The 24,698-nt window shown below is 41.8% G+C and overlaps 1 protein-coding gene across 6 annotated transcripts in view; it reads right to left on the bottom strand.

Moving 5' to 3' along the window:
- The window catches only part of crb (crumbs), a 50,549-nt gene that overhangs the window by 14,745 nt on the left and 11,106 nt on the right, over window positions 1–24,698 (bottom strand). For all 6 annotated transcript variants that reach the window (XM_043418690.1, XM_043418692.1, XM_043418694.1 and 3 more), the window contains one exon: window positions 12–382. In XM_043418690.1, coding sequence (XP_043274625.1) covers window positions 12–382 — 371 coding nt within the window. The remainder of the gene's footprint in view (window positions 1–11; window positions 383–24,698) is intronic.

Below are 24,698 nucleotides of genomic sequence, written 5' to 3'. Positions count from 1 at the left end.
TAGTTGAATACCTGCGTGTGTCCAGCCGCGTTCAAAGTGAGGTTTCCAAGCCTGAACAGTAAATTTACAGTGTGCCAAGCGTTGTTCAACAATTTAGCGTTCAACTTGGCGTCGTATCGCTGGTTGTCGACATGTGCGACGAACAACAAACCCTCGGGGTTTACCTCGAGGCTTATTCGGTCGCCGTTGAACTTTTGCGTGAATAATCTACCTCCGTCGCACGTGCGAAAGCTCAAGCCACTGTGTCTGTGGACCGAGACTGTCGAGGCAAGCTTGAGGATCGCCGAACCGTTGAAATAAGCCTCTCGATGTTGCTCCGCGACGCTCGAGTGACTGGCACTGTCGACGGCATCGTGAATGGCAATCACGAAAGTGGCCAGAACTGCAATTAAATCAATAAAAAAATGAACGTTTAGAAACAAAATTCACGAGTTTTTCATTGAAGAATCGAATTCAGATTAATGTGGAGCTGGAATCAGCTAAAAAGTTCAAATCTCGAGATATTCTTTTATGGAACATTGACCTGCGTGCAGACTGCCCAAGTCATTTTTCTTACTAAAAATTGCTTTTACTACAGAAATTGTGAGTTTTAAAGTCAAGCGATTGAGGCATCGAACGCAGTCGCAGCAGAACACAAGCGTTTGGTTTAGAGCCGAAAGATAATGATGCGTCAAAAAAACCAGCAAACAAATGTCGTTCCAAAAGCATTTTCCTCGTCGTCGTTATCCCCCCCCCCCCCCCCCCAAAGGAAATCGTGAAATCTCAAAACTTCATCACGAGAACATTTTCGATCAATCGAAATTCCCATATCATCGGATCACGATCGGGGCATTACGGTCTGTGACGATAGCACGAAGATACATATTTCCGGTTTCTAAAGACCATTGAGAGATAAGATTAATGGCGGGATCAATGGGAACGAGCGAGACTGCGTAAAAATCTACTTCTGTGCTCGCTCTCCCTCCTGACCTTGTTTTCTTTGCTACTGCAGTTCTCATTATTACTGAGCGGAGTGCATTGCGACGTGCCATGTTTGGAAGATAAGAGAGGAAAGGAAGAAAAATTTCTGTCGATTCGAGAAACGAACGCGCGGTGAGCCGAGTTTGTTTAGACTCTGCACAAATCTTAAGGCTTTATGTACGCACTTGTGGCGGGCGAGAAAACGTCATTTTCTTGATTTTTTTTTATCGACAAGAAGTTAGTACATATGTTCATGTACTCGTACAATTTTTTTCATAAAAAAATTTCTGAAAATGGCGCAACCCCAGCTGTGTTACGGTAGCACCTTTTTTTGAGCACCAGTTCCGGTGGTCATGATAACTTAAAAACTATGAATCCGGTCCGTATCAAATTTATACCACTTTTTTATTATAATAATAGCTTGAGTCTGGACGGAGGATTTGTAAAAATGTTGATTTAAAAAAAATTCATTTTTTGGGGTGCCAAATTTTCGGTTTTTGTGTTACAATTTTTTTTCCAACAAAATACGAAATCCTTCGTCCAAGCCCTAGCTATAATTGTAATAAATAAGTGGTATAAATTTGGTATGGATCGGATTAATAGTTTTTAGTAATCGTGTCCATCGAAAAGGTATTTTTCAAAAACACGATTCTGAGATAATCGCGTTTAAAGGTTCAAGCATTAGACGACCGCGCTTATATCACATATAAGGCCCTATAACGATGGAGTTTCGCAATCGGTTAAAAAATAGTCACGCGCATCGAGTCCAATTTCGTGAAAAAAGTGTCTTATTCGTTTCGATGCGCCCAAAATACTTTGTTTTTGAAATATATTAGAAAAAATAATCGACGTCGTTGCTGCTGCTGGTTTTTCTGATATTCCGGTTAATCTCGGACTTTTTATGCAAAAGAGAATGAAAAATCCATGCATTTTTTGTATGTATACGAAATGTGGACGCGGTGACACGAAACTATAAATTTGAACACAATAACCGACGTTTCGATATCACCTAAGCGACCGGTCTTTTGTGCGTCGTCAAACTTTTGACGCGCGTTTGCTTCACTGGCCTAGTTTTAAATGCCTTATTCGATGATTAGGTCGGTGCGTAACAAGGAACATGGATATACTGCATGTGACAAGCGAGTGTGTTGCGATAGGATCTGTCTCGAAAGGACAAACAAGATGTCGAGCGCGCACGTATCGTATGAAGTGAGGCATTATTTTTATTGTAATTTCATCTGAGAATGTGAAAACGATACTCGGCTCTCTTGAGATCTCGGAGGTTCGATGTATTTATTACGTGTATCCGCGTGTACCGCGGTGCGTCAAGAAACGAGGAGAGTTTCGAGGCTCAATATAACGCGTGTAAAAAGTTGATAAAACCTCTGAAATTTATGAGTCCTTCATTAGGTTTCGTTTTATTATATTATTTCCTACCTCTCCGAGGCTCCACTATCTTCTCGAATACTAATCGCAGTCAGTATTCCATAAACTCTTGATAATTAAAAGAAGATTAAAGAATTTGCGATAAAAATAATAAGGGGGGGTAACGATTGTAATTAGCCCCCGTTTCCGTCATGAATATTTCAGCTTGTTTATATCGGATCTCCGAGAATTTGCAAACGATCTCTCGCCCGCAGAGGTTGTTTAACTGCGGGGAGCGAGCGCGAGACGAGGCTACATAGGAAGTTTTGAAGATTATCGATGCATGTGTATACTACGCTCGGGCAGCTAGTCAGCAGCCACGGATTGTCTTTTATGCGATAATAAATAATGCATGAGATGCATCTGCACAGCAGCCAGCGCAGCAAACGAGAGAAAATGCCTGGATACACGGGTATGGAAGGATGTGGGCTGGGAAATCCATGCGGAGGATTCCCATACTCGGGGCACGGATCCTCTCTCTTGCATGGGAAAAATAAAGAACGAAGGGAAAAAAATGAGAAAACTTGTACAAAAGAGTGAAACGCTTCTCGTGGGGAGTTTGGTAAAAGAATAAATTCTTAAACGTGCTCGTAAAAACTATTACTCGCGGCTAAGGGGAACACTTTTTGTGACAAATTTCATTGAAGTTAAAAAGAGCGCATGGGAAATTTGCATATGGAAAACGAGAACTCGTACAGTGTTTTTTATATTTTTTCACGAAACATTTATACTTGGAGCGTAACATTAATGCATTATTGTGGGAGAATCCACTTCTCATTTGCATTTCCGCGTTACGAATTATCGTCCGCTGCGGCACACGTTGCATACAGCGAGACGCGTGATTTACGACACACGCGCGTGTAGAATCGAGGAATTTCGTGGGCACGGACGAACATATTTAGAACTCAAAGTCCACGGGAAATTATTATTTTACGTTGAATTGTAACGCTTTCGTTACGACGGAGGTCGTCAGATGACGCTGAAGTTTCCAACGTTGGAGTCCAACGAAATGATCGAAAAAAACTCTCCAATAATTCCAGTAATTCTCCTATTTTGTTCCCTGCCAAATTTCCGATTCGTAGTTTTTCAAGCTGCACCAACGATTCGTGAAATAAAAAATTGGTGAATTAGAAACGTTTTTTTCGTTCATTTCGCTGGACTCCAACGTTGGAAACTTCAGTGTCGTGGTCGTCAGTCAAATTCTGTTGAAGCATCTCAGTTTCGCGGACGCTTCGCGGGGACTGCGTATCCATCCGAAATCATCCAACATTGCTGTCGATTGAAATTACAGTAAAAACCATCGATCACAAACGTTTTTCGCAAGCCAACGCTCCATCGATCATTCTCCACGTAAAACTTGACGTCCGTTACGACGAATAGCGATTCTAGAGGCGGTTAAAATATTTTGCAATAAATAATATACACCGTGAAATAATGCAGGAAAAGTGGACGCGACCGCGACTTCGTAGATCGACGTTTTCGGAGGCGGCTACGCTCGTTAAAATTCATATTGAGAGTGAATGAAGCCTGCACCGTGAAGCATAGATTTTCCGTCATTATGACACGTGAGCGGACACACCGTCGCTCTATACACGCGGGATGGACGGGAGACGGTGGTGGTGGCTCGTCTACGTGCTTCGAGTACGAAAATTTAAACACTATTTCTTCCACGCGTGCATGTACAATCCTCCACACCCGTCAATCTTAACTTTGAGTCGCCACCACGCAGAGACGCGCGCGTGTGTATGAGAATGGAGGAGGCTTTGTAGCGTGGGTCAGGAATGGAGATCCGCTGGTTTTTTGTTCCTCTAAATCATCGCACGCGGTTGATTGATCTCGCGCGATAACTGCTCCGTGTACGATAAAGATTTATCGTCTCCGCAATAATTTCATTTCGAATGTCAGCGAAAGTGAGGGGGGACACGAAGGTTGCGATCGAGAGATCAACGCTGCGGCTGCATTGAGCGATCATCAGTCGCAGCGATTGCGTTCGGTGAAAAAATCAAACGAGGAATATCGTTGCGGAGACATCGAGAGACGAGCACAATCTGTGCTAGCGGGTTTCAAGGCATGTGTGGAAATAAATGGCGAAGCGCAGGAGCCGGGAGATTTGAGAGGGACGCGAATATCACGAGACCGGAAGTGACGGCCTTCCCCCGGTTTATTATTCATGCGCCAGGCGAAGCCGTACGAAATGACGTGTGTCTCTCTATGGGAATAAGGATTCGTGAGTATAAATTCTCAGGAGGATGAGAACGAGCGTTAAAACCACGACGAGTCGACGCACTTATGAAGATTGTAGAAAAAAACAAAAACTCCATGCTCGTCTCATCGCTGAGTCGTGCTTGTTCGGCCATTCGAAGCGTCGAAGTCTCCGCACGTGGGAGCAGATCCATGCGAAATTTCGTTTCGATCCTTCGCAGCCGCGCAGAGAAAATGAGACTGAAAATTCTTTAACGCCCAGAAAACACGTTTCGCATATACGTACCCTATTCTAGGGGATTACTCACTATTGAAAAAATTCGTGAGCTACCTTGTCGAATATTTTCAAGGTCGCTCTTTTTAATGGTGCCATTTAAATTTGGCTGAAACTCTTTTTTTCATTAGGTTTTTCCAAAATAAAAAGCAAAAAGGCAGCAATTTTTGAGGTCCATTTTTTTTTTAAATCCACGATTCGAAAAGCATTCTATTTTCCAATGATAAAGCGCATAAATCGTCTCCTCGATGTTTGTACTTTCGAAGTATGTGCTTGGTTTTTTCTTCCCTAGGCTTACCATTGCAAACGAACGGTAAAATTGCTCAAATAAAATGTTTTATTCGAAGAGCAGTAATAAGGATTGTTCTATTCACCATAGTAATACCCATATACCTTTTATTCAAAAGACTCAAGAGTCTTTTTCTTTATAAGCATAGTAAAAAATCTTTCCAGTCACTTGAAATGTTTATATCGTAAAGTATAGTATAGAATTAACTATGCTGACAGTGAAAATTTGTGATTTACAATATATTTTCACTTTTCAGTAAGTGCTAGTCTGACACGATTAAGAACACTCGAAAACAAAACGAAATATAGTTCTCGCACGTGCATCACTTTTTGCTATCCACATAGAGCTGTTTAGAATTCAAGCAAGGAAAAATTGGAAAATTCAAAAAATACTATGCTCTTTGTAATCGGTGGCTAAATACTTAAAAAAATCTTGAAAAATAATATATTCCTCGCTACACGAAACGAATTCGTTTTCTCCGTGCAAGATTTTCTCTCCCGAAATAATATTCTTCTCTCTCTCTCTCTCTCTCTCAATTGCTTGGTGTTATTATTGGGTTACTATTTATTATTTTACTATTTTATTTAATTGTTATTTTATTTTAATTTTGTCTTACTCTGTTTTTTTTTGTTTTTTTTTCTCTTTCATACTTCTTGTCACTGATAATTTTAAGATTTTTGTAATGATTGCCCCATGGATTTTTTCCAGGGCAAAATAAAATCTCAATCAATCTCTCTCTCTCTCTCGTGCAATTACCATACGCGGGAGCGATAGATTTTTATCGGGATCCATTCGAAGGTGAAAAGATTTTGAATTTTTTTCACTCCCAGCAGAACTCCTCCCTGGTAGCGCCGTCCCATGCGATTACGATTACGATGATTTATCTTCGCACAAATCGCGTTGAGTTCGCACAGGAAGTTCACCGCGTGGGCGTCGATTGTTGCGCCCGGAAAAGCGATGAATATTCATCGGGGAGTTGAATAATATCGTGAAAGAATAAAAATAAATGAAATGAAAATGTCTGGTTGTCCGCGCCCCCCCCCCCCCCCCCAAGTTTTCCACGATTGAAGCTAGTTCGAAGCTGATGCACGTGCGCCTTCCTCCTGGAAGAAGCGAACCGCAAGTGCGAACGAGTATTCATCCTGCGTCGGAATAAAAAGGACACGAAAGAAGATGCGAGAGTGGACACGTGGGACACGCAAGTTCCATGATCCCTGGAGCGGCTCGTTCGTAGATCTTCTCGTTTTTAAACCCCCTGTACGTACGTTCGCGTCTGCCACTGCGTATGTGTGTCGCCTTTGTGTGTGTGTGCCCGAACCAGTTTTCCCGGCTGACTTCTCAGTCTTTTGCTGTGCGTATACACATCGATATGGACGATGCATTGGTAAAGAGCTGCGTCGTTATATTGAATTTCTCCGATCTTTTTCTCCGGATGATCACAGGAGCACAGGAAGAACGATCGCGTCGCCTCGCTCACTCTCTTCAGCTCCGTCTCATTGTGGTACGTAACTGCGAGCGCAGGCGCTTGGGACACCCACACAAACTGCGGGTTATAGCGAAGTGTAAACGGTCCTAGAAATTTCGATGTAAATACTCAGCTGTTCGATTGCACGGAATATCGTTTGGCGAGGGCGGCAGAACTCGGCGATTCTGGAGAACGATTTTTGCTCGAGTTATCTGTGATAGCTTTCGTTCGATAATTTCGCAGTTACTTTATTCGCCATTCGATTGTTCATACAACAGAGTTTGACGGGGCTCTGCGCGCCTGCTTAAAGATTGAAAACATGTCAAATATAACCAAGAACGATCGATATTTCAAATTTTTTTAAAATTTAATATCAGATTATTGGAGGAAAATAAGTAATTTACTCGAAAATCTATATTTCGATAGTTTTCATTTCGAATGCAATTTTAATATTTTAATACACGAATGTCAAAAGTTCAGATTTTCAAATTCAAAATGGAGAGTAGGTGTTTTATAGATAGCCGGCCTATAAAACTTGCGGATATGCAGAATAGCGATGGCTCGAAAAGGCGAAAGTCAAAATGGCGATGTTTGAAATTGGAGATCACCGGTCTGAGTAAGAAGCGACGATGCTGAAGTTTCCAACGTTGGAGTCCAACGAAATGATCTAAAAAACTGTCCAATAATTCCAGTAATTCTCCAATTTATCTCCAGTCGAATTTGTACTTTGTATTTTTTCAATCTACACAATTATGATTCGTGAAATAAAAAACTGATGGATAAATCATTTTATTTTCATTCATTTCGTTGGACTCCAACGTTGGAAACTTCAGCGTCGTTAAGAAGCGTGTATTTTGAGCTCCGCTGCGTTTCTTTATTTTGATCGCTCGACTTTCTAATGTTTTGCCATTTTGACCGTTCGACTTTTCGGCCTTTCAGAGTATTTCAGCCTCGATAATATTTGCTCTTTCGTTATTATATTCTCGAAATTGTGAATATTCACAGTATTGCTGATCGTAGTAATTTACGAATGGGAAGAGTGATGGTCGAATTTTCGGAAAAACGATATTTCAGTCGTCGTTCTATGGCCGATTGTTAAATTCTATTTTCGATGTAAACGCGATTCGAATTTTGGAGTTTCTTCTTTATTTTCGACATTTAAACTCGAGATTTGAGCTGTTCGAAGTTTGAGTAACTCTAACATTTTATCCCCACCCGAAAATATTTGCTCTCCGATGGCAAAAAAGGAGCTTGCATTAATGAGGTTCCCTCGCGAGGAGTCTCGTGCCAAGGAACTCGAGGCCAACGGATGGAAACACTCCTAAGGCTAACACAGCTCACAAGAATATACGCACAGAACAGTGGTGCGAGTGTGGTGCATCGGTGAACGCAGGAGGATGCTTACAAAGTACAGGTGAAGTAAAAAAAAAACCGACCATTATATCGGCGCGAGAGTTCTCGTAACTCCGGCAGCTAGCCGCACAAACTTGTATTCAAAGACTCCAGCAATGTGAAATTCGAGCGAAGCAACCAGAACGCATTTCCCTCGAACAACTTGGAACGTCGACGCAACTCGATCGAAATTTTGCCTTCGGGCAAAGAGCAGTGCGACTTGAAACCGCAAAGCACGTTCGTTGAGCTCAAACTGCGCCAGTGGACTCAACATATTTCGGAGAGCAGGAAGAAATTATCTTCGATCGTTTCAATCCTTCATTGTACGCGGTGAGGAACGTTTTTGAATTCTTCGCTGCTAGAAGCAGCGTAAATTTGCTTCAGGAAATATTTTATGGCTCGAAATAGAAGAAAATAACTCCAAGTTCAAGTTTTATGGTGCTCTCTATTAATTTTTCATCGATCGTCGCACCGACGAGATCTCACGTTCCACGTTTATGCGAATATCGTACAACTTTGATGGCCCTTTTATGGATAGAACTCGAAGAAATCTGGGTTATATTCAGCGCTCATTTTCCAACTGAATCTTTCGCTTGCGACCGAAAAATCGCCACTCGAAATAAACAATTTATCGAGATTAAACTCAAATAAACAGAGAGAGAGAGAGAGAGAGAGATTGATTGATTGATTGATTGATTGTATTTTATTTATGCCCTAGCTATGCTTTGGGGCACATGGTGCAATCAGTATGACAAATAAAATAATACAAAATAACAAAATAATACAAAATAATGCAAATATAATAGAAGAAAACGCAGTAATAGAATGCTGCAAGTCGTAAGCAGCGTAATATGAAGTAGAATAAAATAAAATGAAATTAAATTGAATTGAATTACAATACCAAGAATGTGGTGGTGGTAAGCTGCTGCAGAAGATTAGAAGATATAAAGAAAATATAAAGAAAATAAACTATAATGCACGCAGCATAGATTTACCAAGATAGCATAATGTAGAATAATAATGATGTAGCAACTCGTAGCTCAGAGGCTTTATATAAAGTAACGCAAATTAAACTATCGATGACTAAGTAGTAACTTAAAATGAAACAATTTTGGCTCAAATAAACTGCTAAAGAGAGAGAGAGAGAGAGCAAGATGCACGAGTCGCGCTCCGGAACGTGACTCAGCCTCGTGGATGAAGCAAAAGTTATTCCACCGCTAAGCCGCCACGCCTTGTCAGGCATCGAAGTCTCTTTGTTGTAGCAGGAAGCGACCATGAGATCCGGGCCGAAGATTTTGTGCTCCGAGAGGTGTATGCACTCTGCGTATACAATAAAACGCATATACAAAGGAGAGTACCAATGAAACCGAGATGCGGAGATGCACGCGGCTATCCCTCGGACTGGAAGCAGGTTCCGGCCCGTTAGGATTTTCAGTTTTACTTTTTCCTCGGTATTTTCGATTCACGTTTACGTGGAACCCATTGCGAGGGTCGCGATCATCCGTGTTCGTATTTTTCAAAATTTCCTTCGAATTTACTTCGTCGTCGATTTCCTCGGAGCTTCGCACGGACAATTGAAATATTTCTAATAATTCGAGGCGTTGCGTACGCACAAAGTAAGTATCTCTTCAATTTAACCATCGTCGCGACGACGAAGCTGGTGAATTACACGAAGGATGGGAAACTCGAAGGGTGACGAAGTCGCTGTGAATCTCACGCGATATATTCGCATCTCGCGAGTGGCGAATTACCTCGCGATCTTCGTTTATCGGTGACTATGCACGATAGAAAGCTGCATCCTTGGTAAACACGCTGCAGAGTTTATGCGCGTATATGTACGATTTATAAACACACCGTGCAAACTCTTACCAACGTGCAGTTGCGTCATTTCATCAATGGCACGCAATCGGCAATTTTCAACTTTGAAGGCGCAGAAAAACGCGACGACGCGATGAAAGGAGATCCACGAGTCTCGCGATCGACTTTTCGTTTTGATTTATTTCCCAAAATCTTACCATTTCCGGGTGTCAAAAATGTTCGCAATGATCCGGAGCCTTGGAAAACCTAATTTTTCGTTGAAAACGATCATTTTTCCCGAATATCCTACAAACACATTTGATTGACAAAACGAGAAGCTATAAGCTGCCTTGGCAAGCAGAAAGAAACGGGCGCGGAGAGCACCAAATTCAAATTAATCGCGGTAGCTCAAGCCAAAAACTTATTGCAGCAGCAGCGTTGTTTAATTTAATTCATAAAGTGGCGCATGTACGATGCGGAATTTGCGACAGGAACGAGCGACGGTTTCGCGAGTGAGAGTGCGCGTGTCTGCATGATTTATTAGTCGGGTATGCGGCTCGATTATATATACAGGACCTGAAATGAGCCTGATCCAACGAGACTGTGCGTTGAATCGGTGCTCGCATTTCGACGTTCGATATTTGCCTGTCAGTTTTTCGCGAGGTTCACAAAAGTGTCGAATCCCTGATAAATTTATGGCCAAAAAGCAAGTGAACCGGAGGAGCCCAGGAAAGAGATCGAAAGAGCTTAATTAAAAGATAAAAAAAGGCTTTGGGAGTGAGGCTTATTCTCCGATGAGTTGAACTGTGCCCCGGAGAATGGATTTGCTTTATTAAAAGGCTGGAGGTAGCTGCTGGCGTGCAAACTGCACGTTTGAACTTAGGTCAGGTAAAATATAGAAGAGCACATTCTGCACCGTAGGATGGGACGAACAAGTGTGTGTATGCGGGAGGCTAGAAGCGCCTGAAAATGTAGCATATAATCTGGCTCGTTTTGTGGCGAAGGTGAAACACGGTGAGTTCCCACGCCTCCGGGGTTGCCTGAGACTCGAGCGTTCTTTCTGCTTGTGAAAAATACTTAACACACGCGTGCACATATCGCGCAGCAAAGCTAAAGCCGCCGCCTCTATTTTCTCGCTTCGCATTGGAACGGTTTTTAAGCCGCGAGGGTTGTCGAACCGAACGAAGATCTTTGCAGGTTAATTAAAGTTCTGTAAAAGCTCGGGGTAAGCCGAAATTTCTATAAGGAAATCTGGAAACGACCGTCGATTTTCTGCGCAACAGTAGAAAAGTCGTCGAAACAAATCCCTCCGCGATGGCAGCTCAAAAAAAATAAAATATACAATAGTAAAATCGGTTTGTTTTGCTGCGGAAAGAGACGATAGTTCCCACGCGATTTCAGCCTCCCTGAGGCAACAATGAAGAGAGAAAAGGGAAAAGGATGGGGAGAGAGAGAGAGGAAAAGGAGTGACGGTCCGTCGGTCTCGTGCGACCTTCTTGAATATTATTATGACTGGTGTGCTGAAAATACGACGTTTAGGAATGTTCAGTGTCTTTCGACAGGCATATTACCATTTTTACGTACATTAGGTTCGTACTAATAACAATAATTACGAAACAAAAGATGCGGGGACGTTGCTGACGTGGAAAAAGTCGAGGTGTTGAAGAAGACACGCCGAAGCACACAAAATTTTGGATTTCGACTGTCATCGAAATGCCGACTCGATCCGATGACAGAAATTTTCACGATAAATTGTGTAAAAATTATGAAAAAATATAAAGCGACGAGTATGTCTCTGGGAAAGCTTTAAATTCAATACTTCAGACATTCCGTACAGACGTCTGAGGACCAAAGGTCACAAAGCCTCGATACTTCCCAGCAGAGATCTTTCTCTCGAGGCTGCGCATGGAACGAGCAGCGTCTAACGACTATAGAATCAAATTGCAGGAATAGGTGAATGGATCTCGCTTCATTCTGAGATAATATCGTTCCACTGGTTATTCTCATTGAATAATTCCTCGTTCGCAATGCATCTAAACGACAAAATTTACGAGATTTTTCACACGACTTTCCACCCAGGTGCAAGCAAACTTTTCACAAATGTTCAACCTTCTGAAAAAGCTTCTTAACAATCAACAGAAATATCGTCTTTTTAATGATGCTGAAGTTTCCAACGTTGGAGTCCAACGAAATGATCTAAAAAATTGTTCAATAATTCCAGCAATTCTCCAATTTATTTCCTGCCGAATTTATATTTCGTAGTTTTTCAATCTACACAATTACGATTCGTGAAATAAAAAACTGATGGATGTATCATTTTGTTTTCATTCATTCCGTTGGACTCCAACGTTGGAAACTTCAGCGTCGTTCTTTTTAAACAACCACGAAATTATTTTTAATTGAAAGTTTCTCGTGTCGTAAATTCACGAGTTTCGAGGTACGAAGGAAAATTTGTGACGGGATTTCCAAGCTCGATCAGCTGGTGACGACGCGGTCAATAACATCGTTCCGGTAGCGCCGTTATATTTCAGTTTCATAAGAACGCGTTCTTTTTCGATCAGAAGGCCTCATTACTCCTAATCGTCTTGCCTCTCTCTCTCTCTCTCTCTCTCTCTCTCTCTCTCTCTCTCTCTCTCTTTCCTCGTCTCGGTGTACTTAAATCGGTAAAATGATTGAGTACCGCAAAGCAATTTCGCGATAACGACTGAAGCTCTCTCGGCGGCGTGTACCGAGAGCGCAAAATTCTCGGTGGCTCGCGCGCCGCCTAACTGCATATTCTTCAGCAAGCGTGTATGCATCAACAAAATGAAAACGGAGGCACGAAATAAGATGTTGGAGAGTTTGTTTCCTGGTGATGCACCCGCGCACCATTTCTCCCGTTACGAGAACAATAATGCCGGAGCAAAAGTAAAGAAATAATGAATGAGGATAATCCAATAAATCGGCGGCGCAGCTTTGGAGAAGCGAAGAAAAATGGTTTGGCGAGCTCGTTCACAGAGCATGGTCACCGGTCGAGTCCTGTGACTGGGAATTGCATAAAAGGAGAAAAAACACGCGACTCGGTTATGCAAGAGACGCGTTGAGCATCTTTACAGCGATTATAATGTCCAACGATCTCGAACGGTTGCTTCTTCACTGAAATTGCAATCACAGCGGGATTTTAAAAAACGCTAGTCCCGATTAACCGGAAACCGTTAATATGCGCGATTCGGTTCGGTGGCATTTGGGACGTAAAAAAACCATCGAAAAAGTTCCATTGCCCATTGAACCTTGGACCCAAGTATCGCTGTGCGCTGCGCAACGATTTTTCGCAATCTACGATTCGCCACTCACGATCTATTCGATATAAAATAATCGTTTTACTCCAGACTCGTGAATATTCCGTTTTCAGGCTGCCTCCTCGTCGTTACGTCGATGGACAAACGATCTCTCATTCCCGGTCGCTATAACGGAGCTTCCTGACCCGATCGTCATCGTCAACGATCTCCGAACAACGAAGGAGTGAACAAGCAGGGGCGTTGCTAAATTGCAATCGATATATCGATGGCTCCAAAGTAAGGGACAATTTAGGACCGTTCGACAGCACGGTGAGTTGTTTTTTTTATCGTTTTCAAATGCAGGATTAATCCGTGGTTGCCAGCCCGGGTTGTCCTGACGACACAATCGAACATTCATGAATTAAAAGTTTCTAGATTCGTTGCTTTTTTTTTTATATTTTCGGGCAGCTCATTGTACATTTGAAATTCTTTATAAGCCCGAAAACTTGTGACCATTTTTCGTTTTCGATCTCTTCACATTTCTTTGTCTCGTACTATCGAGATCAACAAACTTTCTCGTATAAAGTTTATGAATTTTAAATGATAAAATAACAAAATCGTTTAGTGCTAAATTTGCAAAACGCTTTTAGACCAAGTTTAACGTACCGATTAAATGTATTGTTAGTGGATTTGTATTACAGCATATTTTATTAAGATGTAAAAATATTAAAAACGCTAGTTTTGCAAATGCATCAACTGATAAATGCAAATTTCCACGCTGACACATTTTCACTGTTTTTTTTCAAAGAATTCTGAATTTCTGCGTTTTTTCATCGATTTTATGGCAACAAGTCTCATTTTGTTCGTCAACCGGTCTTCTATGAATCCACCATTTAGTTGTTTTTTTAACTTTATCGTTTCACTGTTGCAGCTAATTGTTAATTAAGTGAAAAAAACTTTTTCATTCGTAATTTCTGAAGGAATGAGTTTAAAAAAAAATCTACGTGGTGAATTCACAGAGGATGCAGTTGAGGAACAAAATAAGACTTGGTGCAATAAAATCGGTTAAAAAATACAGATGATTCTTTGAAAAATACCTGTGAAAATGTTTCATCATGGAAATTTGCATCTATCAGTCGATACTTTTGCAAAACTATCATGTTTAATATTTTTTCACGTTATAATAAAATATGCTTGAATACATATCTACTAACAATAAGTTTAATCGGTACGTTGAACTTGGTCTAATAAAAGCGTTTTGAAAATTTAGCACTCATTTGACTAGGATGCATTACAGGAGTTACCTTAAGGAAGATCATGCCTTATACTTGTGATTCAAAAAAGCAACTGAACTTTTTTGCTCTTCCCACGATCAAAGAAACGATTAAAATTTATTCTCGCAATAATTAAAATAATGCGTGCAACTTATTTGTTGAGGTTGTTAATTTTTTAATACGATGATAACGGTTAAAATACTTTCGTAGTTAAATCGTCAAGCAAAATGTGATAGCAGCCATTTTCTATTTATATGGGTATGCGCGTATCTATATTTTAAACCAGCTGGCTCATAGCGTTGTCAAACCTTCCACCGTTTACGTCGTGTTATAACTCGCTAACCTCAAATGAGTGTTTTTCTTTGTCCATTTATCCAGACATCATTGACATCTAAAAACATTATATTTTCTTATTCTCGTTTTTGGCTCTTCAAAGTTGGGAGGATCCTATTTAATTACATCCAAATCTCCAAATTTCAACTCTCAAAGATGGAATTTTCGATTTCCATTAGATTCGCGTCAACTTCTTTAACATCGATGGGTAATAAAATAGCTAGGACTTGGTACTATGAGAAAACACGTCGCGTTTACGACGAAACAAAAAACAAAAGAAACGAGGGAAAATGTCGAAGCTTCGAAACATCTATGCCGTTAGTGGTACGACGAACAACACGAATCTACGCGCGTGCATTATGCGACAAGCTTTCATAGAGGTAGAGATCTCACCACGTAGATATAGAGCCTGCCTCGGATGGCTAGTTGATGAGAGTGAGACGGAGAGGTAGAGAAAAGGAGGGAGAAAGAGGGAAAGATACTTTGTACGTGAGTCATCGGCAGCTGAAGCCGGTTGTGGAGCTTATGGGGAAGGTAAAAACCGAATGTTTGCATATTACAAGGTGATTCAAAGGGAGGGCGCTGGCGATGCGTTTATCGATAATTTCAAAGGTAAATCTCCCCGTCAATATTATTTTTATAAAACTTTTGTTTTACCAAAGATAAAAAGGCGCGTAGAAATTCGTCGACGTCAAATCGGAAGAGGGGGGAGAAAAAATTGAGCACAAAAACGCATCCGACTCTCGCCATTGTTCTAAGCCGCTCGCACCGCACTTTCTCCGAGTTAAAACTCGCGCGCGCTCTGGATTTTGTGAAATTTCGTTTTTTATTTTAGCTTCATACAATTTATGGATCCCGCGCGCGCGCGCGCGCGCGCCTTCACGGTGACCGATTTCTGAAGCGTCGTGTGTGGAGTCTGTTCTATTTTATTACGCCGAGGGAATATAGCGTCGAGCTAGTAGTAAAATATGCTTCAACTCTGGCATTGCTCCTCGACCTCACTGTCGGTGGTCGGTTTTACGTCGTCCCGGCTATTTTATGCACACAGCACTCGCATCTGTACACGAGTATATATTTATTCGTACGTACGTACGTACGAATCGCCACTCACTACCCTGCAGGCAAAATTGTTCATCGACCGAAATTCCATCCAGTCGGACGAGAGAATTCGAACATTTTTCTATCCGAATAAACTTAATCTTGTGCGCGTGTGTGCTTGAAACCAGCACACTTTTCCGCGTCTAATTCTTCGCGTTTGTGCTAAACGGAGTCCGCAGTTCACTGCGTCAATCGCCTCCCGCGACGAGCGCTTTTCCTCACTTTATTCAATTTTCTCATCCTTTTTCATTCGTCGCAATGATTTTAATATCAAACTACAATCGTCCGTGGGTCCCCTCGACAAAATTCGTTCGAATGCATCAATATTTATAGCCCTGCACATCGAATTTTCAACGAATTTCATTATCAAAGGGAAATGAAAATATGCGAACGTATCACGAGGGTCCTTTAGTTGATGGGGAATGCCTCGAACACACGGCTTGTTTATTACATATTTATTATGTAAAATAATCAGACAGCTAGTGCACGAATTCCGCACGTAATCTGGCGTGTGCGTTATCTGATAAGTTTGCGCATAGTAAATCGAGCGTACGATGAAAGCTGATCAAATATTCGGTGAACAACGTCTATTGTAAAGAGCACATACGAGACGACGCTGAAGTTTCCAACGTTGGAGTCCAACGAAATGAATGAAAATAAAATGATTTATCCATCAGTTTTTTATTTCACGAATCATAATTGTGTAGATTGAAAAAATACAAAGTACAAATTCGACTGGAAATAAATTGGAGAATTACTGGAATTATTGGACAGTTTTTTAGATCATTTCGTTGGACTCCAACGTTGGAAACTTCAGCATCGTCATACGAGGTTTATGCAAGCGGGGGCGGCGGTGGTACGCGGTGCGAGCGAGATTAAAGGAGATTAAAAAATTATTCGGAAATAGGGAAAAGGAAAATATAAAAACGAAAGCGCAAACTCGGCGCACCGGAAGTTACGCAACGACTGTGGAAACCGCACTGCCGATGGATAAGGGGATCAGGAATTTGAGGAAGGTTTCTACGCCTCGTGATAAGAGTCGATTGAAGACGAATATGCGAGCCTGTCTCGCAGCACTCTCGTATGAAATTGGGAAACTTTTTTTTCCGCTGGTCGATTCACCAACTCGCTTTCATTTTCCATTGTATGTTTTTTCATACATCCTCGAAAAGCTGCAATCGATTGAAATTGCAGGAATATATCAGATTTCATTGAGCAATTCTCGTGTAACGATGGTACAAAATTGCGATGGATTGTCGCGCGTTTGTCATCCCAGTTGATACTCAATCCAATTATCGTTTGATCACGCGGGCTAAATTATTTGCGAAATTTCACATTATTCTGTCACTCGCGTGAACTTTTGACCCACTTCTCAGCCCGAAGATTGATTTTTCGTTATTTTCTCTCAGTTTTTTCTCCATTTATCTAGTAACGAGTATGCTTGAAAACGCAGAGAAACATGATGCTGAAGTTTCCAACGTTGGAGTCCAACGAAATGATCTAAAAAATTGGTTCAATAATACCAGCAATTCTCCAATTTATTTCCTGCCGAATTTATATTTCGTAGTTTTTCAATCTACACAATTATGATTCGTGAAATAAAAAACTGATGGATGCATCATTTTGTTTTCATTCATTTCGTTGGACTCCAACGTTGGAAACTTCAGCGTACGTCGTAGAGAAACGCGGTGAAGCTCTTACTCTCCGGATCGTCATCTGCATATCAGAAGCAAGAGAAAATCTGCTCGGTACGTTCGTTTCTCAGCTTTGTCTTATCGCGCGGTGCTCGCAGGAAAGTCGAGACCGTGTACGAGAGTATGCGGCCTTAAACGAATTCGCGCACAATAGTCAACGCGCGTTGAGAAATAAGGAATGACGCTGAAGTTTCCAACGTTGGAGTCCAACGAAATGGTCTAAAAAACTCTCAAATAATTTCAGTAAATCTCCAATTTTGTTCCCTGCCGAATTTCCAATTCGTCATATTTCAAGCCACATCAATAATTCGTGAAATAAAAAAATAATGAATTATAAATCTTTTTTTCGTTCATTTCGTTGAACTCCAACGTTGCAAACTTCAGCGTCGTAATAAGAAAACTAGGTTTGCCAAGCACTGCGTATTAATCCGAAAAATTTCGACGGAAATTCGAAATTTTTCATCCCACGTCCATTGCTTTGCAGCGTGTACCGAAGATCCTCGGAAAGATCGAAGCTGCGTCGCGTTGCACTTGCAACGTAAAACGCTCGCCCCACATTTCATTATATCTCTTTAACGTCAATTGGGTGAAAAAAATTTTAAGAATTTTTCTAGCCGTTACGGCTAATACAAATCTATTTATTTTATTGATCGTGACATCATAATACGATATATGATCAAGATTTCCTGAATTTTTAAAGCTCGAATATCAATAATTAACTCGACCGTATAGCAGAGGCACTTTGGAAAGTATTTGATGACGCTGAAGTTTCCAACGTTGGAGTCCAACGAAATGATCTAAAAAACTGTCCAATAATTCCAGAAATTCTCCAATTTATTTCCAGTCGAATTTGTACTTTGTATTTTTTCAATCTACACAATTATGATTCGTGAAATAAAAAACTGATAGATAAATCATTTTATTTTCATTCATTTCGTTGGACTCCAACGTTGGAAACTTCAGCGTCGTAGTATTTGACCACCGGTGAGCAGTGTAAATCGAGATCTGCTCGACCGATCCTTTTGAAATTTGGGACGTTACTTCCTCGCACAATTTACCAGGCATCTGCGAGAGCTTTTTTCCAATTTTTCATAATTATTCATTTTACAGTTGTACATTTTATAGCTGTACAAATAGGCTCATTTCCTAGGCGAAAATCAGTGTTTTCACTTCCAGGTGTCACAAAAAATGAGAAAAATAAAAAAAAATCTCTCGAAGACGCCTGATCAATTGTGTAAGGAAGTGCCATGCCAAATTTCAAAAGGATCGGTCGAGTAGATTTCTATTTATACTGTTCACCGATGGACAACTTTTTATCCGAATTGACTCTGAAGATACCATCGAGTTAATTATTGACGAAATACTGTTCATATATTGAAAGATGACGTTTACGTAGACGTTACGACCCCACCCTTAATAGCCGATAACAAATGAAACGCGGAGAGTCAAAGCGGACCAACCGAGTTCTAAGCTCGACAACGACTCGGTGCAACAACTGAGCTGGAAAATAAAATAAGCAATTGAAAAACGGCGTCTGTTTGGTGAAACGTGACTTCGCGCGATGTTTCGTCGTGTATACATACACTGGTGGATTTACTGTTTCGATTTCAATGTCGCACGGTGTTTCGTTCCATTTTGAGTCGAGACATCATAACGGTATCAAATATATATAGGTGTACATATAGTTGCGAGCAGAGAACGATAGCTGAACGCGGTTGTTCGGGATGTCTCGCAACGTGGCGTCTTACAGGATTCATGATCGTGGGCACAATAAGGAAGACAGAGCAGAAAGGAAGGAAGGAAGGAAGGAGCGCGAGGAGCCCGAGGTTGGAGCAGTGACCGAGCCGGCGTAACTGCGGGAGAATCAAATCCCTCGTGACCCTCGTGTAAAAATGATAGACCGCGGACAACTCGAGCGTTCAGCTGTACTCGAGACTGCTTAAGGAGTTTCGGTACGGGCGATACAATGTTGCCATGCTAAATCATGCTAAAAACATAAAAAATTTCAAAAAGTTTAGAATTTTATAAAATTAGGTGAACATATTCTTTAGTGCCAAATTTGACAATACAAATTTTTTAAGATTTTTCTTCTACACAGTTATCGAGTAATTGATCACTACAGTTTACGTGTATAAGCATAGCGTTTCCATATATATAGGTATACATTCCGGGCATAAGAAATCTGCTTTAATGCGTAATTACTCGATAACTAAGTAGAAGAAAATTTTGAAAAAATTTGTGTCTTCGCACTTGATGTTGAAGAACATTATCACAAAATTTGATCAATTTCTTAATATTTTGACTTTTGTACCGAAACTCCTTAATGCACTGACGGAATAAACGAGCGTATATAGACGAAAAAAAGAGAGTCGAAGGTGAATGAGATAATGAGCACGTGGCGTGGCACACGCTCCAAATGAGCGAAAACGTTCGTTGTTTTCTCCCCTTTCGGCGGCAAACCGGTTACCATCTTCGGCTCATGATACACAACTCAATTGTAAATCCAATTATCGAAGATGCTTCATAATACCCTGGCCTCTCACTCGCCGTATCTTTCTCCCTCTCCCTTTTGTTCGCTCTGCATTGAATCGCGCGCGGTGTTGGTTGAATAAATTACGGTCCGCGCCCAGCAGCAGGAGCAACCTACGGGATTGAATGACGAAAAGGAAATACACGAATTTGAATAATTTATGGGGGGAATCTTACGCCCAGGCGTGCACACACCCTGCTCGTCATTGTCGTCTCGCGAGTCCACGTATTCAGATTCAGCTCTCTCTCTCTCTCCCATAGTCTCATTACGTCACCAATTTCTTCGATCGCACGACGCTGAAGTTTCCAACGTTGGAGTCCAACGAAATTAATGAAAACAAAATGATACATCCATCAGTTTTTTATTTCACGAATCGTAATTGTGTAGATTGAAAAACTACGAAATATAATTTCGGCAGGAAATAAATTGGAGAATTGCTGGAATTATTGAACAATTTTTTAGATCATTTCGTTGGACTCCAACGTTGGAAACTTCAGCATCATTCGATCGCAGTGACGAACAATTTCGGTTCCATTGCGCTGACGCCGGACCCGATTTCGTAGCGAGTTTCCAAGTGTTCCCGCGAGGCCTCGCGCGTAGCTAAAGAGACTTTTTCGTTTGATCATACGAAAAAACGTGTAAATTTGATTGCGAGTCGAGCGAAGCGCCGCTTTCCTGCGGAACGTAGCGCGAGAGATTGCGCGAGATCGCGTCCCCCTCTTTTTTAATCCTCATCAAAGCGCTCGAGCTTTTTGATGTATTAATGTTCGAATGTGTGTGTATATATAGTTTGTTCATCACTCGCATTTGCATGAAAGAAGCCCAAGAGGTTCTTCTCCCAGGACAAAGATTTCCGCGTTGGAAGTGCAACTGTAGCTTAATATCGGCTATTCGTTGACGTACCCACACACCGAGAAGACTCGCCCCGGCTCGTGGCTGTATATGTAAATGCACGTATAAATTGTAGCCCCGAGGACAAAGCCCGACGGTTATACGCGAAACACGCTTGAAAAGTTGCCATCTAGGGCTTCGCGGGCGCACGTACTTCTATACACACTCCTCGTCGTCGACGTACTCGCACAGAGTCAGTCGATATTTCCATGCGAGAAAGAGCCCCGGTTCTACGACCTGCGACAGACTCGCGACGCAATAATAAATGAGAAGTACGAAGCAGGATACTGAATTTATTTTCAGGTCCGAACGACCTTAAATATTGCATCGTTTCTGAGGGCTGAAGGAGCGCGCTCGAAGCCTCGTCGCGCCAATATAGCAATTCGTTTACTCGTTGCACTCCCGAGGAGCAACGTTCCGTCACATTTTTCGTTGCGTTTCTATAATAGGGGCGAAAAACGAAACTCGTTCGTCAAAAAATCGGGGCCAAGGATCGATCCTTTGACTTTACGGATATTTTTATCCTCTCAAAACGAGCTGAAACCCTCTCATTTACATAGGCGCGAGCAATTGTCAATTCTCTACGAAAGTCTCATGCTCGTGCCTCCCGATAAACGGGGACGAGGATTTTTTCGATAAATTCTTGTTACTTTGCTCGTTGCGCGCTTCGCAAGTCGATAAATAACGAGAGCAAGAAAGAATAGTAATCGCTAGCTCGAGAGAGTTCTCGCGGTAGAAAAAGATCGATCGTTCAACTCCATCCAGCGCCAGAGTCTGTCTATAAAACAGGGAATAAGAATCGACTAGAAAATATACGCGGCTTATTTTAGCTAGATTCGGACTCTTACTATTTCCTCCGGCGTCCGCGCGATCGCTCGTTTTATCACGCTTTATAGCGACTATTTCGATTTCATTCGGAGCGAAAAATAGTGAGGGCGACAAAGAGAACGCGGAGTTTAAACGAATTGTATCGCGGTCAATAGTTTCGCGTCGCCTCCGGCGATTGAATATCGCTTTATGAACGTATTTCCAACGGGAATGCGGCCCCCGCTCACGTGACAAAGGACAAGGATAATAACGCGAGAATAAAATGTAAGGACGGAACGACGAAGCCATATTTTCCTGAAAATCGATGAGTCCTCGAGCACGTAATTCCGTCGACGTAATTCGACCTATTTATAACAAGGGGAACATTGACCGCCAGTGTGTCTATATCTCGTTACGTCACGGTACTGCGTTTCAGTTGAACGATACGCCACAATTTTTACGAGCATTGTACGCAGATTTTTCCAATATTTATTAACGCAAAATCCAATAAAAATTTAACACATTTCTGTCGTTTTATGGAAATTACATTTTCTCGGCTGTTACGTAAAAGCTTTTGACGATAAATTCCTCCACGAGCTACCGCAGCAAGCTCACTTTTAACTGAAAACTTTTTCCAAATGCCGTCATTCGTGGTCAAGAAATTATGAAGTACCAAAAAAACCGGTTGGATCCACTCGACCACTCCGACCCTGTTCCAATTGGAAAACATAATCGTGAAAAAAAGTTTGCGAATCTCTTGAACTTCCGCGCACGCGGCGACGAGATTTTTCGTTAGGGAGTTTGTTAATCCATAATCTCTCGAGGTTCTACGGATTCACACGTTCCAACGAATTTCTCTTTCGAGGCCAAACTCGTGGTGAAGTTCCCTCGACAAATCCCCTGAACTTGAAATGCCTTCGTCATATTATTCGTGAGAGAATTTGAAGAGAATAAAAAACGGCTCGCCGGGCCATGAGTCACCGCGTGCGCACTTTTTCAAAATGCTCCGACGATTCCCTGTTTTTCTTCAGAAAAAAACCAAACGACACGGAGGTTTATCACTTTTATTACGGTTGCTCGAGAAAAAGGTAACATCGTGAGGTCGCGTAAGCCTTTCCGCTTATCTGGAGTGGTTGCATATACTTGGGGCTTTTTGTATTTACATGCTTAAAAAACTGCTTTAACCTCCGTCGTGTCTCTCGAGCTTTCATAGCCAGGGTGTCCCCTTAAGCCGTTTCGGGATTTCGATGGGAAAAGGATAAGCCTGCTGGAACGAGTATGAAAACTTCAACGGACTCTTCAACTTCTGTAAAGCCCATGTATACGAAATGGCTCGACGAAAAGAGGTTTTTCTCCAATAAGTAAGCGAATAAAGCTAAATAATTGAACCTTTTACTGCCAACGAGCTGAACAGCAGTGTTTTCTGTATGGAGATAATAATTCTAGCAGAACATGAACGAGAAGCCCCGCGCGGTATTTGAATACGCGGAGGAAGACCAGCAGGGCCGATCGAGCACGAAATGTTGATTAAGGGGGTCACCCCGTGTAGGAGTCGATTTTTTTGGGGTTTTTTCGCAATTTTTTTGCGGCGAATGAAAGATGGAATTTTTCAACTTTGATATCTCGGGTAGATTCGGTGTGAAGCTACTCCTCAGAAACCCAGCACGTGTTTCTCCATGGTCTCCACGATTCCGCGGGGGATTGGTTGATCTGAGACGAAAAAACGGCGAAGAGCGTTTTGATTTTTAAAGCAGTGGCTATCGCCTGAACCGGAGTCACAAAGAAATATGGAAAATTGGGTGATTTTCGCTCTTTGAAACCCAAAATTTCAATTTTCAAAAATGCTCTGCAAACCGCGAAAATCCTTCAATTTTTAATATTTCTGTATGATTTTCAGGCGACAGCCACTGCTGTTTTACAAATAAAATCGCTTTTTCTTGCCGCAGAAAAATCGGACTGCCACACACGGGGTGACGCCCTTAACGAATTAACGAAGACCGAAAAACCGAGCCAGCAACGGAAAGGGATGAAAGAATTTTCGGAATGTCCGGATGAAAGCCTGTGCGCAGTATTTCCCTAAACGAACGATCCGGCAGCAGCTCTCACTGCTTTTGACCATCACGATTCTGTGTCGGACGGTTGACGGATATTTTGATGAAATTTTCCACGAGCGTTATGACCTCTCCGAATATATTGTTTTCTCTATTTTCCGGGGATCTGTCGCAGCTGCGAAAACTCAATCAACGCCGATTCCATTGTTCGTCGAGGGTCGGTCTATTTTTTTTTCACACGAGTAGCGAGTTGACCGGATAATTGAAATCCTCCAGATTCTTTTTCCTCTGCACATACGTTTTTTCATCTTTTATTGACTCCACACAGCGAGGCTTGCGCGTGTCAATTATAACGCGGAGTTAACGAAGGCGCGAATATGAGTTGGATATACATTCGATGTTGGCTCTGCGCCGCTAGACTGTCACTGCCTCTTGCCCTTCTTCCGCCTCTCCGCATCGCAGTGTTGTACGTACAGGCCTTTCCAGCGAGATTCCCGAGTCACGCGATCTCCATCGTTATCGTAGAATTTCGTTTTTATCCACTGTTGCACCGGCCTAAAAAATTGGGAAGAAAAGTTCGAAAAAGTCGAACAACCAGCTCGATTCGGCGGAACAAAATATTTCGAAAAATTGCTCCATCGAGCCTCCTTCGTTGGAGCTGGAGTTGCCCATGACCACGTAGCTCGACGTATAGCTTATGTCGTTAGTATTACGTACATTTGTAACGACCGATGAACCGCGACGCTCGATACGTTGCCAATTATTTCAAATCTGCATATACGATAAAGTAATTATCACGAAACGCCAGATATTAATATGCAGATTAATACACTTTTTATCGCAGTGTGTTCAGCCTTTTCGAAATTATTTTCATCCGCTAGTTATTCGACTCATTGAATTCCCATCGACGAAAATACTCGCGGAGAGATGTCAGAAGTTATTGAAATTTTCAATCGACC

The sequence above is a fragment of the Venturia canescens genome, chromosome 5 (assembly GCF_019457755.1).
Source record: "Venturia canescens isolate UGA chromosome 5, ASM1945775v1, whole genome shotgun sequence".
Lineage (NCBI taxonomy): Eukaryota > Metazoa > Arthropoda > Insecta > Hymenoptera > Ichneumonidae > Venturia > Venturia canescens.
Note: the sequence above shows the minus strand (reverse complement) of the source record. Positions and strands in the feature narration are given on the sequence as shown.